The sequence below is a fragment of the Apodemus sylvaticus genome, chromosome 10, assembly GCF_947179515.1.
Source record: "Apodemus sylvaticus chromosome 10, mApoSyl1.1, whole genome shotgun sequence".
Lineage (NCBI taxonomy): Eukaryota > Metazoa > Chordata > Mammalia > Rodentia > Muridae > Apodemus > Apodemus sylvaticus.
In genome coordinates this window covers 17,774,377-17,794,729 of record NC_067481.1, presented here as the reverse complement: position 1 = coordinate 17,794,729, position 20,353 = coordinate 17,774,377, and the positions used below count along the sequence as shown (strand labels likewise).

General features: G+C 45.8%; 1 protein-coding gene across 1 annotated transcript; it reads right to left on the bottom strand.

Annotated features, from left to right (window-relative positions):
* Positions 1–399: 399 nt before the first annotated feature.
* Positions 400–18,794, bottom strand: LOC127693581 (cactin-like). Its single transcript, XM_052194553.1, is given in 4 exon segments — positions 400–2,238; positions 2,240–2,445; positions 2,448–2,589; positions 18,717–18,794. Coding segments are annotated over 4 exon segments (2,265 nt in total).
* Between the last annotated feature and the right edge of the window lie 1,559 nt (positions 18,795–20,353).

Sequence of the window (20,353 nt, the reverse complement as noted above, 5' to 3'; positions counted from 1 at the left end):
TTGACACAAGCTGCACACCTAGACGAGGCAAGCCAACCCTACATGATTTAATCATCTACGAAATCCCAAATTCCTATTGTTCCCAGGACATCCTGGTTCTGGTTCGTCTTTAGATCCCACAGGTTCCTAGATCCCACAGGTTCCATCTTCTCTCCATCTCCATCTCCATCTTCTTCTCCCTCTGTCCCGCCTCTAAACCTCTCAGCCAACCTTCCCTTCACAATGCCCAATCACAGGCTCTAGCCTCCTTTTTCTCCTGCCCTCGCCTGCGCGCAGTCAGCAATCTACAGTCCACGGATCCCCAGGGCTTCGGAAGGCGGCCTCCTGGTCCTCTGGGCCTTGGCACCCGGGAGCTGTGCAGGGCCCGGTGTGGGTGGCAGGGACCGCAGCCCACAGGCGTCACCGGCGGTAGCGGTAGCGCTTGAACTGGAACCAGAGCTGGAAGATTGCGTTGGCGAACTGGCAGCGGAAGCCGTGGCGGTGTGAGTAGTCCCACTCGCGGCTGACGATCTTGAAGGCGATGTCCTCGTAGGGCGGGCCCGCGTGGAAGCGCAGGATGGCAAAGTCCGGGTTGTCCTCGCAGGCCTCCAGGAAGTACTCGGGCGTGGCGCGCTTCGCGATGAGGTCCGGGTAGAAGATGTTGAATCTGTAGCCCTGCACGATCTTGGGCGGAGGGTTGTCCGAGTCGTAGTGCGTCTGGTTGTACTTGTTCCACTCGAAGCCCGTGTGCACGCGGTTGAAAAAGCGCGGCTTGCGCGGCCTGAACTTGTCGGACCACAGGTAGGCGCGGCCAGGCAGTGGCACCTCCAGGCTGAAGTGCGCCTCGTCCCGCCCCATGCCCTCCCTGGCGCGCTGGAGGAAGGTGTCCTCTGAGTTCTCGCTCGCGTCCCCTGGGGCCCGAAGCTGCTGGCGGGACTGCTGCAGGCGCTGCAGGTCCTCCTGCGGCTCCAGCACCTGCGCGCCCGCCGGCAGCTCATGCGCCTTGAGCAGCTGCGGGCTGTAGCGGCCAGCATCAAAGTCGGCCAGACTCTGCTGGATCAGCTCCTCCTCCAGCGCCACGGCCTCGCCATCTGCCTCCCCCGGTGCTGGGGTCACTGAAGCCCCGGGGCTGGGGGCCCGCTCTTCAGGTTCGGGGCTGGGGGTGGCCTTGGGCTCTGGCTTGAGGACTGGGAACAGGGGCTCGCTCTCCACGCCCTGCTCCTGCTTCAGCCGGCACAGCTTCCGTCTAAGAACATCTCGATGGCGCTCACGGAGCCTGGCCCTGGCCATGCGTGCACACAAGGGCTGCAGCAGGCTCTCCCAGTAGCCCGTGTCGAGGCCGGGGCCGCCGGCACGGACCTTGCGCTCGATGGCCTGGAAGATGGCCCGCAGCTGGCTGTAGGTCTTTCCCTTGAACACCGCCTGCACGTCGGAGCTGACCGCTGCGTGGACTGTCTCCCGGCGGCGCTCGCCTGGGCCCTGGCCAGAGGCCTCCAGCTTGCGGAGCTTGGCGATCTCATCCTCTGTGATGGTGGTCATGTCCCGCCAGAAGTCCACGTTCTTGCCCTGCTCCAGGTCCATGGACACCTGGATGTCTTCTAGCAGGTCCTCCAAGTCTGCCACCGTGAGGCCGTTGAGGTAGGTGCAGGGTTCGTGCATCCCCACGTCCAGGTCCGAGTCCTCCTCTGCACTGATGTACCTGGTCAGCAGGTCGATGGGCTTGGGCCGCCCCGCTCGGATTCGGATCTGGGAGCGAAGCTTGGCCTGCTGCAAGCAGAAGCTGTGCTCCTGCTCCTCCCAGGTCTGAAGGTGCTCTGCCTCCTTCTCCCGCTGCAGCAACTCCAGCTCCTGCTCCCGCCTGGCTCGCTCGCGTTCCCGCTCTAGCCGCAGCCTTTTGACCTTGTGCAGCTCCAGCCGGTTCTCCTCCCGGATCCTCTTGCTGTGCTCCTTCAGCTCCTGGTCGGCCAGGTGGCTGATGCCTTTCTTCTCCAAGGCCTGCTTCCAGATGAAGGTGCCCAGCAGGTTGTTGTCTCCAAAGGGGTTGTCGCTGTTGCTGTAGCCCACGTGATCCTCGCCCCAGCCCATCCTCTGGCTCTTCTTGAGCTCCTTAGCTTCCTTCTTGGCCAGTCTTCGTGCGCGCTTCTCCTCGGGTGTCTCCAGGGCCTTGAGCAGCTCTTTTTGCAGCTTGTGCTCCTCAGGAAGCCACAGTCGTTCCTGCAGGCTGTGCTGCTGCCTCGGGGCCATGGCTGCTTCCTCTGGAACTCCAGGAGCGTCTTGGGGAGTCCCAGCTAGATTCTGATGACTCTGGGGACCGAGAGCGCCTGGAACCCTTCTAGGCCCGGGAGCCTTATGTCTCTCCCCAGTCAGAGTGTGAGGACCGGTCCTTTGAGTGCCACCGAGGTGTCCGAACGCTGCTCTGGCTTCGCCTCCTAGACTTCTGCAACCAGTCTCCTTCCGAATCTGACCGCCCGGGTTGCGCTGCTCCTGTTCAAGCTGGCACTCCTGTTGCTTTCGCCTTCCACTGCTCTGCCTGTGGCTCTGGCCGCAGGTGCAATCCGAGCTCTGACTCCCACTCTGCCTCTTCTGTACCCAGCGAGAGTCCTGAGGCTTCTGGCCGCCAGTGCGGCCATCAAGGCTTTATATACCTTTTTTTTTTTTTTTTTTTTTTACATACAGGAAGGGGTGGATCCTATTAGGCGGGGCCAGCTCCAGAGCCTAGGTGAGCTCTCCCTGCCCCCCTTTTTAAAATTAACTTGTGCCTGGTCTTCAGCACAAGTTCTGGGACAGCCAAGGCCACACAGAGAAACCATGGCTATGAAAAATCCAAAACCAAGCCAACACAGAAATAAAACAGTGTAGCCGAGCAGTGGTGGCACACGCCTTTAATCCCAGCACTTGAGAGGCAGAGAGGCAGGTGGATTTCTGAGTTGAAGAACAGCCTGGTCTACAGTGTGAGTTCCAGGACAGCCAGGGCTACACACAGAAAGCCTGTCTCGAAAAAAGCAAAAACAAAACAAAAAAACAAAACAAAACAAAACAAAACAAAAAACAAATAAACGAAAAAAAACCCAAAACAAACAAACAAACAAACAAAAAAAACAGTCACCAGAATTCCTCAGTCCTGGGTGCAATTTTTGAGTGAATCACACACACACACACACCAGGTAAATGAAAAAATCTAGGTTTTCATTCCAGCACTACAGAACTTAATGATGGATGTCTTCCTGAAATGCAAACACCTGGGAGGTAGAGGGAGGAGGATTAAGAGGTACTCAAGGCCAGCCTCCTTCTAGGACACTGTATCTCAAAACAATGAAATCCGCGGGGTGGGGGTGGGGGTGGGGTGGTGCATGCCTTTATTCTCAGTACTGTGAAGGTAGGGGCAGGCAGATCTCTATGAGTTCCAGGCCAGCCTGGTCTCCAACGCAAGTTTTAGGGCAGCCAGGGCTACACAGAGACACCCTGTCTATCAAAAATCGAAAACCAAACGGTTTTTCTTGCAAGCTTCTGGTGTGGTGCGTTCGACTGGCGGCTGCTAGAGTCGAGACTGTGAGGGTCTAGAGGAAGCTTTAGACCTGGGAGAGAGCTGAATAAGGCTCTCCATCTGTAAACAGCGAGTCAGTAAGGGCGGGAGCCATTTTGTTTTGCTTCTGGTCCCTGCAGTTTACTGGGCCCCTCTAGGGACAAATTGTGTGATTTTCCTTGCTCTGTGTTCTTGAATCTAGAGGCCTGACTGTGGCAGGGTCAGGCTGTCTATGTGGTGTTATTTTGTATCGTGTTTTGTGTTCTTGAACTTAGACAGACAATATTATTTTGACTTTGACTGAAAAGCAACTCCTTCTGTGGCGCCAAAATCAGGTCACATGACTCAAGGGCGCCTACTTAGAACAAAAGGAGAGACAAAATACTTGGGCTCTGACGCCCCCCCTGAAAAGGAAAACAAGTCTTAACAAGACGCTCAAAGTGGCACGTGCGAGAATTTTGGGTTTAAATTGGTACAGATGGTTTATTTCTTTTATTATAAGTTGTTTAAATTATTATGATCGATGTGATGTTAAACTTTGTGGTTATATTGTTCCTCTGGGAGAGAGGTCAAAATAAGAGAGACCTCCAGAAGACTAGATTCTAAAATAGCAAATGAAAAATCTGTCTTTGTGATACTAAAATCTTGTTTTGAGAGTTACATTACAGAAAATGCCACTCCCCTTCATATCTCAACATCCATGTTGAGACTGAAGAAACGGTCTTTCTAGAGAATATAGAAATGGTCAGATTTAAAACGGGGAGAAAATAAAATTAATTTCATTTGATAAAAATCTTTATAATTGGTATTAAGTTCAAGGCATAAGTTCTTATTTGATACAGGGTTTATTTTGATAGAAAAATCAAGGTTTTCATTGGTATAAATGCTAAATTTAAAAGTATAGGATTTACACCCAGTTCTTTGTTATTTTTACCGATCTGAGATCTTTAAACCTATGAGTTTAGGGCTAAATAGAAATATAAGGCTCTGAGTTTATTGTTAGGGTGTTTTCTAGGTTTTAATCAGAAATAGCTGAAGATAGTTTGACAACAGTCCACATTACTTTACATAGATAGTTGGTTTTCAAAAAATGTCAAAAATCCATGGAATTTGATATTTAAGTCTTAAAAGTTGTGTTAAGCTATATATATATATATATATATATATATATATATATATATATATATATATTTAGTTAATATTGGTCACTCTTAGATTTCTGATGGTATTGAAGACTGTTAGACTCACATAGAGCCCAAGCTGTTTAATCCTGAGAAAGCTCATATAGATTTAAATAAATGATTTTCAGGTGACATAAAATTTAAAGCCAGGACATGAGTCAATTCTTACAATGTTAATTCTTAAGTGTTAATTCTGACAGTCTTTTAAGATAATACAGATGAAAGGGTCCTGTTTAATTGACAGGGATGATAAACTAGATGTTATGTCTATCTTATAGTTTATAATTTACAAAATGGTAATAATTTTGCTCAATTGATATTTAGAGAGGACCACAGAATGGAGCAGGAGAGGACCTGAGACCACCTATCCTGATACCATGGTAGCTCTCTCACTAAGGGTATATTTCCCAAGAGACTAATTAATCTCTTTGAGACTGTTTTATTTGTAATACAGGAAGCCAAGAAGATTACCCCTTCAGACAAAAGGTAAGAGGCATCTGACACACCAACACCAGACTCCACTGACAGGTCTCGAGGGCATGGCAGGCCAGAATTTGACCAAGGTATGTAAGGTTAAGCAGGGACCAGATGAGTCAGCTGCAGCTTTTCTAGAGCAGCTAGCTCATAGAGGCATTCTGCCAATATACATGCTATGAATCCAGGGGCTCAGGATATAAAGCTACTATGATAATGGCTCTTATAGACAGGGCTAGTAGAGATATCAAGAAAAAAGCTGCAGAGGCTAGAGGGATTTGGTGCAGGTTGCTGAGAAGGTCTGTAGAAGGATTTAGTAGTATAGGTTATTGAGAAAGTCTATAGAGAGATTTAGTACAGTTTGCTGACACAGGGAGACAGAGGAGGAAAAGAAATGGAGAAAAAGAAAGAAAATGACAGAGAAGGAAGGAAGCTACAGAGAATCCTGGATATAATAGTTAGAAAAAGCAGAAAAGGGAGACAGAAAAGGACCAGTGTGCATACTGCAAGGAAAGAGGCCACTGAGCCAGAGTGTGCCCTAAGAAATAGAAGCCAGGAGCAGGAATTCCCAGGTCTTGGGAAAGTGCCCCCAAATGGCAAACCCAGGTGTTAGCCCTGGGTGAAGATAGCAACTAGGGGAGATGGGTTTTCTGACCACCTCCCCCAACCCAGGATAACTATGGGAGTAAGGAGAAACCCATTCAGTTCTTGGTGGACACAGGGGCTCAACACTCAGTCTTCCAAGCCAATGGTGCTCTTTCCAAGAAAAGATCTTGGATCCAAGGAGCCCCTGGCACCAAAATGTATTCATGGACTACCCGAAGAACAGCGGACCTAGGGATGGGATGGGAAGCCCATTCATTTAGGGTCACCCCAGACTGTTCCTACTCTCTGTTGGAGTAAGACATACTCTCCAAAATGGGGAGGGGGGCAGATATGCTTCCTGTGCAACGGGCTGTAGCTAACTGGCCCAAAAGGAGAGATTGACCCCTGCTGAAAGTTGCTACAGACAGGAGCAGTTTTCTCCATGATGGAAACAGGTGCTGCTATGGTGGACGGCACAAATGTCATCTGGGTAGAAGAATCTTTACCCCCTGGCATGTCAACACAGAAAGTGGAGCTTGTTGCCCTCACCAAGACCTTGAAACTTGGAACCAGCAAGAAAATCAACATCCACACGGATAACAGGTATGCCTTTGACACAGCCCATGTCAACAGGGATATATGCCAAGAGGACAGCTCACATCAGAGGAAACCAACAGGAAATATTGGACCTCTTAGATGTCCTAATGAAGTCAACCACTGTGAGTATTCACTGCCCAGGATGTCCAAAGGGAAAAGACTCAATGGGCAATAACCAGGCAGAGCAAGTGGCTCCAGGAATGGATATGCAGGAGCCTATACTGATTATGGGCCTGTAAGAGACACCCATTGGGAAATGGGACAAAATTAAGGAACAGCCTCACTTAAAAAAGGACTGAGATTACTGGCCACCCTACCAACTTTTACCAAGAGAGGGTGAACACAAGAAGGGAGAACTGTACTCCCGGGAAAGTAAGCCAAAGACTCACTAGGCCAAATGTACAGAAGGACTCATTTAGGGGATTAAAAAAAAAAAAACTTAGTCCTGGCAGTTAAGAGACCAAATGTATGTATTTATGACTCAGGTTTTAGGCTAGAGAGATAGTAGAACAGTGTAAGATATGCCAGCAAGTAAATGCTTATGCAGTAAAGATTAAACAGGGTAAAAGACCTAGAAGAGAACAGTCTAGAATATATTAAGAGGTTTTATAAAAACTAAGGCAGGAGAATATGGTTATAAAATATCTTCCAGCATTCATAGATACTTTTCTCTAGATCGGTTGAAGCAGGAAACAGCTGCCAAGGTTAGAAGAAAATTTCCCGAGTTTCAGAGTGCCCAAGGTAATTGGATCAGATAATGGTTCTGTTTTTGTTTCTAAGGTAAGTCAGAAATTGACAGAGATATTGGGGACTAATTGGAAACATTATTGGATGTACTGTCCCCAGGGCTCAAGGCAGGTAGAGAGAATAAACAAAACGCTATGAAAGACCTTAACTAAATTGACCTTGGAGACTGGCTCAGGCTGGGTGGTGCCTCTCCCCTTGTTTCTGAAGAGCCCCTACCATTTTAACCTGACCCCCCCCTCGAGGTCCTCTTTGATACCCCAACTCCTTTGGTGTCCACTGGGCCCTCCCAGGAGGTGTCCCACAATATGAGATTTGCCTTAAATGCTCCAGGCATGCCAGAGACACCTCAATGCTTCCAGATAGGTGACTGGATCTGTATAAGAAGGCTTCAGGAACTGTTGCTGGAACCCTGATGAAAGAAACCCTTACCAAATTGACCACAGAGACTGGTGTTAATAATTAAATAGCTCTCCTACCCTTTTTGCTTCAGGCTTTTGTTCTCTAGGCTCAAGGCCATCGAGTGGGTGAGGCAGCGAGCATGGAAAGCCTACTCAGGAGAAAGAGACTTGCAAGTCATTTCCAAGTTGGAGGTTCGGTCTACGTTAGACGCCACTGCACAGAATACCTTGAGACTTGGTGGAAAGGCCCTTATCTTGTACCCTTTATCCACCCTGCTTTCTGCTTTGATGAGACCCTTTGTAATTTTACTCCTTTTGCTTACAATTGGAACCTGTGTGATTAACCGGTTAATAGTTTTTATTAGGGAACGAATAATTGCTGTGCAGATTCTTATGCTACGCCAACAATATCAGAGATTTAGGGCAGGACAATCCAGAATATATAGAGTCAGAGATTTAGCTCTATAGTTCTAAGATTAGAACTATTAACAAGAGAAGAAGTGGGGAGTGAAAGGATAGAAAATAATAGAGCCTAATCTAATGACCCCAAGAAGTCAGCAGTTTAAAATGCTATCTCGCTTTGTTAGAAACTAGGTAAAAGGTCACATTCCAGAGCCTGCCCTTTGTTTAGACCTAGCAGAAAGGCCTTGAATAGGTGATCCTGGCCCCACAAGGTAACTGGAAATAGGCTAAGCTTATCTTGCTTCTGTAAACTGCTTATGCCATTACCCCTATGCAGGAGTTCATGCAGCTATAGACATTCAAGAAAATAGGAAACTAATTGGTCCACTGAGCGTGGGCTCCAATAATTTAAACTGATTGGCCTAAAAACTATGGAGTGGTACAAATCAATTGGCTCACATTTTAAGGGCTCTCCATGCTAAGAAATGATTGGTTTGTGATTCATGGGCTTTTCCGTAAACTTATAAAGGCTGTCGCAATTTGGCACTCGTGGTCCATAGTCCTCTAGCCCTGTGCGGTGTATAGCTGTGGAACCCAGAATTCTGGAATAAAAAAATCCTCATGTTATTGTATCGAGACCATTTCTCAGAGTGATTTGGGTGTTGCCTTCCGAGGTGTGGGATGTTGGGGCACCCTTGGTTTTGGGGAGTCTTACTAAATAACCTAGAAGATGGTGCCAAAACTTGGAGAAGGCCAGTCCCCAGCCTGATGGCTTTGGTCATTCCTGGCCACATGGGGGCCACTGTATCCCTCTCTCCTTCTCTTCTAGGTACATCATTCCTTCAGACTCTCTGGGTACCCATCTCCAGCTACATTGTCTCACTTAACCCTTACAACCCCAAGGTAGGCTCATTGAGAGCAACCAGCTGTGCAGGGATGGGAAGTTACATTTTCTAGTACTATTGGTTTCCCTCAGAAGCACTCACTACAACTCTTGCAAAGGAATAGCCCAGGCTGTCTTCTGGTAGCAGGAGGTGGCAGCATTGGTGTGACAGACCTGGCAGGAACAGTGTTCTCCCCCTCTATCAGACAACTGAAACAAAGACATAGGAATTTCCCCAGGAATACAGCTGGGGGTGGGGGATGGGCTGGGTCTGGGGCAGGGGACATGGGGAACAGTTGCCTTTCCTGAGGAGACTTCACAGTCTTAAAATCTTGTCAGGCTGGGTAGTAGTGGTACAGACTTTAGTCTAAGCACTGGGCAGTTGGAGGCAGGTTGATCTCTGAGTTTGAAGCCAGTCTGGTCTACAAAGTTAGTTCCAGGACAGCCAGGGCTACACAGAGAAACCCTATATAGGTGAAAAGCAAAACAACGATTGACTTGTTAGACTATTGTACAGGATTGGCCAATGGTGGGAAGGGCCGCACCTTGACCAGGACTGCTTTGATGTGAAATTCCTTGGCTTTCTCTGGAGACTTTAGTCTTACTTCAGTACCCCTAAAATGGATCTAGAGGCTCTCTAGATCTCTTTGTCCCTCTTCCTAATATGGTCACATTGAATAAATCTTTTTTTTATACTTTCAACTTTTAGTTTGGCTTTTATTAAATGGCTTATTGAGGTTGGATAGATGACCCTGACCGGGGCTCAGGTTAAGACCTCCACCACCTGGGCAGAAAGCTGCAGGAAAGGGCCTGTCTGACTCAGAACCTGCATTTCAGTAGGTGTCCAAAGGAACACAGTTGACTTGGGTTTTTGTTGTTGTTGTTGTTGTTGTTGTTGTCGGTTTGGGTTTTTTTGTTTTTGGTTTTTTTTGGGGTTGGTTGGTTTTTGTTTTGGTTGGTTTGTGTTTTTTAGTTAATTAGTTACTTAATTAGTTAGTTAGTTAGTTAGTTAGTTAGTTAGTTAGTTTGAGACAGGGTCTACTGTATTTCCCTGTTGGCCTGGAACTCACTATGTAGTACAGTCTGGCTTCAAATTTCCCAGAGATCCTCTTGCATCTGCTTCCTGAGTCCTAGAGTAAAAGCTTCTTTTCCAGTGAGCTGGAATTGAAAGGAATGTGTGGTTGTGTTATAAAGGCATCCAACTTGAGTTTGGATAATTCATATATACTTTTCACATGTCATGAAACATATCTTTCTACTATTTAAAACCTAAGACAGGAGCAGGCCTGTTGCCCTAGTTGCTTTTCAGGTTGCTCTCTTGAGCCCAAGAGAGGAGTTCTGCATCATTTTGGACAACATAATGCAACCCAACAAAAGCATAAAGATCATCCTTAGCTTGAAATCCATGCAAATACAGGTAGGGCAAATGGGGCCTGGAGGCTGTAATTTACTGACCCTTGGTCCACATTCCCAACCATCCCAAAGCTCCTTAGCATGAGGCAAGTTTCTGCCAAAATGTCTGGTTCTCCCATTAAAGGTGGTCTGGCTTAGTTATTATGATTTCATGTTTTAATGTGTACACCCAAATGTTCCCACTGATTCAGTTTGGCATTAGTGGAGCCCCTTCCCCAACTGTACATTCGTAAGAGGCAGCCTGCTTTGTGGACAGTTAAGACTCATTGTAGAGTACAAATACCTGCTGTTGTGACAGTGACAGTCAAAAGTTGCTCTTCTCTCTCTGTTCCTTTCTATCTCATAAAATAATCATCATCATAATCATAGTCATAATAATAAAATACTACTACTACTAATTATTATTGTGTTATAAAGGCATCCAACTAATTATTAGTAGTAGTAGTACTAGTATAGTACTATCCAAAACCCACAGACCTCACTATCTTCCAGGAACACTTTAGAGTCCTTTTCATCTCCACTACATGATCAATTCTTTTTTTTTAATTTTTTTTATTGAATATCGTCTTCATTTACATTGCCAATGGTAAAACCTTTCCGATATCCCCCCTCCCCTAAGACCCCCAACCCCTCCCTTTCCTCCTTCCCCTTGCCTCCATGTATATGCCTCTCTACCCAACACACTCCCTCCTCCCCCACCTGGGTTTCCCTTTGTTGGGGCCTCTGTTGAGCCTTTACCTGACCAAGGACCACTCCAACAAAGCCTTCCTCTGCCACATTTTTTGGCTGGAACCATATGTACCCCTTGGTTGAAGGTTTAGTCCTTGGGATTCCTGGGGAGTCTGGGTGGCCAAAATCATTGTTCTTCCCATGGGGCTGTAAACCCCTTCAGCTCCTCTGGACCACCCTCCAGCTCCTCCATTGGGGACCCCATGCCCAGTCCAATAGTTGGTTGGTAGCATCTGCCTCTGTATGTGTAAGGCTCTGGCAGGGCCCCTCCAGATTCTTGAGGCTTTACTCACACCTATTTAGTCTGGACCTGCCTGCCACTGACTGCGGATCTCTTTCTTTTCTGTGGAAATGCATATCAGATCCCTGCTCTCCTGTGAGCTGTGTTATGCACAAAGAATCATTACTTAGCCTGGAAAGTAGCTCTGTGGTAGAGTGCTTATCTAATATGTTCGAGGCTCTGGGCCTGATCTCCACATGATCCATTCTCAAACCACCTGTTTCCACATCTGAAAACTGTGGCCATGATTCCATGAGCAGTGTTAAAGTTGATATGACATCTGGTAACTATCTAGTAACTATGGCTGATGTGGGTAGATAGAGTAGGCGTGCCATCAACCAAGTGCCTGCAGGAAAGTCCACTGTAGATTAAAATCCCAGGTCTCAGCCTCCCTAAGGATTAAAAAAAGTTAATGGGAGCCAAGCAGTGGTGGCACACGCTTTTAATCCCAGCACTCGGGAGGCAGAGGCAGGTGGATTTCTGAGTTCGAGGCCGGCCTGGTCTACAGAGTGAGTTCCAGGACAGCCAGGGCTACAGAGAGAAACTGTCTTGAAAGAAACCAAAAAGAAAAAAATAAGTAAATGGGAAAAACTGAGGTGCTTCTTTTGTTCTTATAATTTGTCAGTTTCTGTTTTTTCTTTTTCATTTTTGCTTACAGGGTTTTTGAGAATAAAGCTTTGAATTAGCCCTGGCTGGTGTAGAACTCCATGTCCACCAGGCTCTTCCTGCTTGTGTCCTGAGTGCTGGAATTACAGATACGAGCCACCACATCCAACTGAATACAGTTCTTGTCATTCTCTCTCTCTCTCTCTCTCTCTCTCTCTCTCTCTCTCTCTCTCTCTCTCCAGTTTTGCTCTGAGAAAGACTAATATGGTCTGGGTATGTGGCACAGGTCAGTATCCTACTGTTCAGGAGGTAAAGACAGAAGGATGGGAGTTCAACGTCAGTCTTGCTTAGTTTCAGATGGCAGCCGAGGCTTTAGGAATTCCTGCCTCAGAACATGAAGGAGACGGGGCAACAAAGGGTAGACCAGATGATTCAGTATAGCAGTGGGGACTTTTTTTTTTTTTTTTTTTTTTTTTGGATTTGGTTTTCTTCATGACAGGGTTTCTCTGTATAGCCCTGGCTGTCCTGGAACTCACTCTGTAGACCAGGCTGGCCTTGAACTCAGAAATACACCTGCCTCTGCCTCCCGGAGTGCTGGGATTACAGGCGTGCGCCACCACCGCCTGGCCAGTGGGGACTTCTTAAAGCAGAGTTTATGCCACTCTTGCATTTTAGCTATTAGAAAGAGGGAGCATGACAATGATTTAAAAAATATGGAGACAAGCTTAAAAGAGGACACGAGAGAAGGGAGGCTGCTCTTCAGAGAACAGGAAGATTGCTCAGTATCAGTGGGATGTGGAGAGAGCTTGTGGCTTGATAGGTGAGACATGTGTGTCAGGACTTGCTCAGGGTGTGGGGGATCGACTTCACCAGTGCATTCCTTGCCACCTAGCAAATGCAAGGCTCTGGGTTCGCTTCCAAGCATGGGGTTGGGATATATGTTCACCTGGCTTAAGCAGGGCTTCCAAACCACTAGACAGGGAGCAGAGAGCATAACAGATGACCGGCAGTGCTGAGTCTTGGGGACGCTGAGTGCTAGGGTGTTAATCCATAGCGTACTTTCCTGCAAGTACTTCTCCATTTTGCTAGAAATGGGAAGAAGGCAGGAAATAAGATTGAAGGCATGCCCACTCTGTCGGCCAGCTACTTGGTAGTTCCTGGATGCTGCATCAACTTTAATACTGCTCATGGAATCAGGGTCACAGTTTTCATCTGAGGAAACAGAGGTGGTGAGATGAAACAGTCAGATCACTGCCTTTTTTCCCACTGACCACTGACAATCCTGTCAGGCCTGTGGCTGGAGGTATAGGCCTTGATTTCTATATCCAGCAATACAAAGTCTGAGGCCCCTCAATTCACAGGGTAGCAGATGAACATAAATTAAGAGATTCTATTTTTTAGTGTTTAGATATGTAGTGTTCTTCCAAAGGACTTCTGTACTTAAGACTTGGTCTTACTGTGGTGGCACTTTTGGGAGGTGGTTGGATTATAAGGGTATTAACTTCAACAATGACCAATCTACTTATTAGTTCATAAACAAATAGTCCTTTGATGGAAGAAATAGGTCCCTGTTACAAGATGAGCAACTCTACTCCATCATGCCCTCTGACATAAAAGAATGGAGCCAAGGACCAGGGGCTGAAATCTCTTGAGATGGAGGCCTTGAATAAAGCCAAGCATCTGCAAGTCATTTTCTCAGATATTTGTTACAGTGTTCAAAATCTCATAGTCACCCTCCAAAATGTAATGTTTATATTAAAATGACCTCAGTTTTACTTCGAATACTATCACTAAATTCAATCCATTGATAACCTATTTGACAACTTAATAACCTAACCAACTTAATGACAATTGCTTAGGTCCCTGGCAGAAATGTGAAGTTATGCTGAAGACCATTAATTCAGAGATTACTCTCTGGTACATAAATGTTGCAGGATAGTTGATCATACTATGAACTCAGAGGTTGTATAATTTACTGGAAAAAAGTGTCTAGTTGTGTTGCTTACCCTTAGCATTAACTCCTCCAGTGAAAATATAGACAGGCTTTTAGTACATACCTTTAATCCTAAACAATGAAGGTAAAGTTAGTTTGTACAAGAAAGCACCCATGTTTGAAAGTGATTTCTAATTGAGTGGCAGACAAAGTGATGAATCAGAGAAAAACAGAATAGGATATGCCCAACTCTCACGAGAAGAGAGAGGAAAGGCAAGCTACTTAAGGGGCAGTGCAGAGAATGAGGAGGCAGTTTTACTGGGACAGCTGTACAGAGACAGGCTGCAGAGAGAGAATAAGCTAGACACAGGTGGGAATGGAACAAACCAGAGAATGTGAAGGTACCAGGAAATTAGAACTTATTGCCAAAGTTATTAAGAAGCCAAGCAGAGAAAAAAAAAAAAAAAAGCAGAGACAGGAGAGAAGCCAAATTGAATCAGTCAGTGTGATGGTTTGTATAGGTTGGCCAGGGAGTGGCCCTATTAGAAGGTATGGCCTTGTTGAAGTAGGTATGCCACTGTGGGCATGGGCTTAAGACCCTCACTGTAGCTTCCTGGAACTCAGTCTTCCACTAGCAGCCTTCAGATGAAGATGTAGAACTCTTAGCTTCTCCTGCACCATGCCTGCCTAGATGTTGCCATGCTCTTGCCTTGACGATACTGGACTGAACCTCTGAACCTGTAAGCCAGCCCCAATTAAATGTCTTTTATAGGACTTGCATTGGTCATGGTGTCTGTTCATAGCAGTAAAACCCTAAGATAGAAGTTGGTACCAGGAGTGGGGTATTGCTGTGATAGGCCTGAACATGTTTCTGTTTAGAAGAGTGTGGATTTTGAGACTTTGGATTTGGAAATCAGTGGAATGCTTTAAATGGGACTTAATGGCTATCCTAGTAGGAATATGAAAGACTTTGTTACTAAGAGTGATTTGAATTTTGTGGACCTGGCCCAAGAGGTTTCAGTGGAGAATTTCAATACGTGGCCTAGAGACTATTTTTGTGGTATTTTGGTGAAGAATGTGGCTAGTTTTTGCCCTTGTCTAAAGAGTCTGCCTGACACTAAGGAGCCGAGACTAAACTTAATTGCATTGACAACGGAAGTCTCAGAAACGACTATCATAGACTTTTTTGTTCTCTGATTGTCTCATGAAGAGCATTGTAAACAAACATTATCTTGAGAAAGGAAAAATATAAAATATATGGTTTGAGTATTTAGGGGCACCAGGAAGTGAAATCGAGCTGAATCCTGTGTTCAAGGATATCAAATTGAATTAAGGCACCGGGCGGTGGTGGCGCATGCCTTTAATCCCAGCACTCTGGGAGGCAGAGGCAAGCAGATTTCTGAGTTCGAGGCTGGCCTGGTCTACAGAGTGAGTTCCAGGACAGCCAGGGCTATACAGAGAATCTCTGTCTCGAAAAAACCAAAATCAAACAAAAACAAAAACAAATTGAATTAAGGCAGTAGTGACCTTTGGGCAAGACCCCCACCCAGCTAAATTTAGATCCAAGCGTGGTAGTACAAGCCTTTAATCCCAGGAGGCAAAAACAAACAGATCTCAGTTCCAGACCAGCCTTGAACACAACAAAGTTCTAGTTGAATAAAAAATTAAATCCAGGCTTGGTGGACCACCCCTTTAATCCCAGTATTTAGGAGCCTGGCATGCAGATCCATGAGTTCAAGGTCAATCTACATAGCAAGTTCCACAAAAGCCAAGCTTAGGCAGAGAAGGGGTCAGAAAAGAAAGCTGGTAATAAAATAAGGGTGTGGGCCATGCACCAGCCCCAGCAAACAGCAGAACACTGAAGTTTCAGCTATGTGGCTCTGGCTTTAGAGTGAAAAATAGAGTGGGCTGGAGAAATGGTTCAGAGGTTAAGAGCCCTGTCTCTGTCTGCTCTTCCAGAGGTCCTGAGTTCAATTCCCAGCAACCACATGCTGGCTCATACCCATCAAAAATGAGATCTGGTGCCCTCTTCTGGTGTATAGACACACATGTAGGCAGAATGCTGTTTACATAGTACATAAATAAACCTTAAATAAGAAAAAAAATACACTGGGCAGTGGTGGTGCACGCCTTTAATTCCAGCACTTGGGAGACAGAGGCAGGCGGATTTCTGAGTTCAAGGCCAGCCTGGTCTACAGAGTGAGTTCCAGGACAGCCAGGGCTATACAGAGAAACCCTGTGTGTGGGGGGAGGGGAGAGAAAAATGGAAGGGATTACTGGGACAACTGATGCTGGTTAGCTGGAGCTAAGAAATTAGCTGTGATTAAGAAGAGGCCAACAAAAATCTTCTGGGAAGTGTTTTCTGAGAACGTAAAGAAACTGTGTTCCAGAGAGAGCCAAGGTTTTATCTCCTGCTGCAGCTGGACTTGGTAATGTGTAAGTATCACCCAGGTGGTACTGGTTTTGAAGGCATGAAGGGGTCATGAAGAGCAGCTGAGGCTCAGCACTGTGAGAGGCTATGGAAGGCCATTGGTGAAGGTATAGCCTCAGTTGCAATTGATGGCCCAGGACTGAAGGAGTCATGCAAGGGAGTTGAGGCTTGGCACCATGAAGAGAGCCGGTGAGAGGATATAAGTGAAGCCTGGTTGCGGCTGAAGACTCCAGCATATTGGAGATGTCAATGCCATGGGATGGTCACCAAGAAAAACATCAGTGGAGTAGATGAACCTTAGAACGCTATAGAGAACAGAGCTGGAGAAGTGACAACAGCGCTTCAAGAAGATGTAACATTGAAGATGCCTTGGAAACCCCAAAATGTTTGAGATGCCAGAGCCATGGGCTATCTGCTGAGGAAAGCTGCTAACAGAGTGCAACCAGCCCAGGAGAAAAACGATGAAAAGTGTTGTGACTAGGCTTGGTGCTGTTTTTGTGAACCAATCCCCTAGGGAATAAAGGAGCCAATGATTGGGTGAGTAGGCAGGACTTCCATGTTGGATAGAAGGAGAGAGGAAGCAGGTGAAAGTTACTTCTTTTTGGAGCTTGGACAGCAGAGGGTAAGATATAGTTGATACTTTCCTAGTATCATGGCAGATCCGCTACTGGAGGAATCAGATTTTAATAAGGCTTACAAGATTACATTTTAGTTTTTGTGCCCCAAGACTGAGTTACCATTGTTTCTGAACTAATTTTGTGTTGTGTTTTCCTTCACACAGTGGCACGTCTGAGTTCAGAGAGAACGGTACAGTGGCAAAGCGTGGGTTTGCCAGATGTGCACCACAAAGGCTGTGGGAGATCTGAAGCACAGGGTTGGTGTGGTAGTGACCCCGCCCCCCCCCCCCCCACACACACACATTGGGAACCTATCGAGCTGGGTGGAGACATTTCGGGAGTGCCAGGCCAGTGAATCTCTGAATCTCCAGTGCATGGATGACCAGGCCACCAGGCAGAGAGTTAGAGGCAAAAGCACAGGAACATGATGGTTCCATCTTTTAAATAATTCCTGCAACAGAAAAGGGAGTTGGAGATCTGAAGACTGTTATATCAGACATGGAGTTGCAGAGTTTGGAGTTTGCCCAACTGGTTTCCTGTTTTGCTTTGGGGATTACAGTTAAGTGATTGGATGGATCTCAGAAGAGACCTTGAAGTTTGGACTTTTAACATTGTTGAACGCTATAGACTCTGGGGACTCTGGAAGTTGGACTAAATGTATTTGCATATGCTACATTTAGGTGTGCCCCCCCCCATAGACTCATATGTTTGAACAAGTCTGTGGGGGCCAGGGAGTGGAATGTGGTAGTTTGTATATTTGGCTTAGGGAGTGGCCCTATTAGGAAGTCTTATCCTGTTGGAGTTGCTGTGTCATTGTAGGGTGGGCATAATACCCTCATGCTAGCAGCCTTCAGATGAAGATGTAGAGCTGTCAGCTTCTCCTGTACTGGGCCTGCCTGGATGCTGCCATGCTCTTTACTTGATGATTCCAAACCAAACTTCTGAACCTGTAAGCCAGCCCCAATTAAATGTTGTCTGTTATAAGACTTGCCTTGGTCGTGTATCAGTCGCCTTGGAGAGGAGTCTGAACTAGAACAGCTGAGTTGACCAGCTAGCCAGAGCTCAGAGACAACAAGAAAGACTGAGCTTATTCAGCAGTAAATCTCAAGCTGAAAACATACTAGGCCTAGATAACATAGTATGGAGGTTAGAAGCTTCCAGGACTAGGCCTAGGTTAGAGATGTAGGCAGTAGCCTTGGAGATAATTACTACAGGAGAATAAAAGATACTTTAACACTTTCACTCAGCCAAACTTTAAACTATTTCACTCAATCTTCCAATTGCCCTGTGTTCACATCCTTTAAAGGGCGAGGCTGGGATCAGAATCAAGGGCTTTACATAGGATCTGTCTGTGTTCTGGGCTGCCACACTGCAATATCTTTCAGAGGTTGGAGGTGGCAGCAGTGCAAACACACAGGTACCTGGGTGCCATCAGCGCACTTTTTTTTGTTTTGTTTTGTTTTTTTTTTAGATAGGGTTTCTCTGTGTAGTCCTGGCTGTCCTGGAACTCACTCTGTAGACCAGGCCGGCCTCGAACTCAGAAATCTGCCTGCCTCTGCCTCCCAGAGTGCTGGGATTACAGGTGTGCACCACCACTGCCTGGCCATCAGCCCACTCTTTATGCTGGCTTTATTTTTGGAAACAGGCTCTCAATCTGTATATCAGGACGGCCATGAACAATCCACCTGCCTAAGCCTCTCAGCTGCTGAGATATTAAAGGTGTGAGCATCATGTCCAAAGTTAGCATCTCCCTCCCCACCCCTCAGCCCCAAACAGTGTGTGTGTGGGGGGGGCACAGTGTGTTAGTGGAGGTCAGAGGAGGACAGCCTGTAGTTTCTGTCTACCATATCAGAGGAATCATATTGAGGCTTGGTGGTGGTGAGTGTCTATACCCATTAAACCAGCTCTTATGCTTTTGCTTGTGAGCCTGTTTCTTACCAGCTGAGCTATCTCTTCAGCCTTGATAAACCATCTCTTTGGCCCTGGTATCACCTTTCTAATGAAGGAGGTAACCATTATGCAACATTCAAAAATCTGTTTGCCAGAGATGAGTGTGGCACTCTTACCTGTAATTCCAGAACATGGGAGGCAAAAGATGGAGGACTGCTACAAATTTTTGCCAGCCCAGGGTAGAGTGAGACTTTGTCTCAAAAACAACAAAACAAAAATCAAAACCGAAAAAAAAAATTACTCCAGAGTCTGAGGCATCAGAGGATATATGATGAGGTAAAATGTGTTACAGTGTTCTGGTGTCTTCATCAAGATGCTTCTCCTACAAGTTAATTTTTTCTTTTTTTCCAGACAGGGTTTCTTTGTGTAGCTCTGGCTGTCCTGGAACTCACTCTGTAGACCAGGTTGGCCTTGAACTCAGAAATCCACCTGCCTCTGCCTCTCAAGTGCTGGGATTAAAGGCGTGCACCCCCCATCCCCCTATCCCCCTCCCCCACCCCCTCTATCCCCCCCCCACCCCCGTTTACAAGTTAATTCTTTTTTTTTTTTTTTTTTTTTTTGGTTTTTTGGATTTTGGTTTTTTTGAGACAGTGTTTCTCTGTGTAGCCCTGGCTGTCCTGGAACTCACTCTGTAGACCAGGCTGGCCTTGAACTCAGAAATCTGTCTGCCTCTGCCTCCTAGAATGCTGGGATTACAGGCATGTGCCACCACTTCCCGGCTAAGTTAATTCTTTAACAACCAACCACTTTGCTTTTGGTAGTTCCAAAAGCAAATGTTAGGAAAACACAACTCAAATACGAATCCTCAGGGACAGTCACAGTCATATATATATGTACTATAGGCTCTATAATGAAGTAAATCAAAGATTCTGCTTAAGTTTAACCCAGATCTCCACAGTTTCTCTGTTAAAGTAACCTTACTGTTCCCTTGATTCATTATTAACCTAGAGAGAAATCTTCACATGGGGGAGAAAGCTATAGATAAGTCTCAAGTATGTCCAGTGGATGTGTGATTCTCTGTGACTTTTTAATATGAATTTGGAAATTTTTTTCCTCCATTCCTCTAAAACCAAAATCTAGTTCCATCTATATTTAAGTTTTCCAGAGTTTTTTGTTGTTGTTGTTTTGTTTTTTTAAGATTTATTATATGTAAGTACACTATAGCTGTCTTCAGACTCTCCAGAAGAGGGCATCTGATCTCATTACAGATGTTTGAGAGCCACTATGTGGTTGCTGGGATTTGAATTTAGGACCTTCAGAAGAGCAGTCAGTGTTAACTGCTGAGGCATCTCTCTAGCTGCCCCCTATTTTTTTTTAAGACAGCATTTCTTTGTGTATTCCCAGAGGTATATGTAGATAAGGTAGGCCTCAAACTCAGAGATCTGCCTGCCTCTGCTGCTTGAGTGCTGGGATGAGAGGCATGTGACACCAAGCCTCTAGATTATATGCTTAAATATATACTGAATATATTTATATTTAATATTGATCACTCATTAACATATTATTTAATATTTATATCATTTATATTATTTGTTATATTTATTCATATACTTGTATATTATACACAATTTCATATTCAATATTATATTGAATTATATGATTCTTAAAATAAGAAAGTCCCCCAA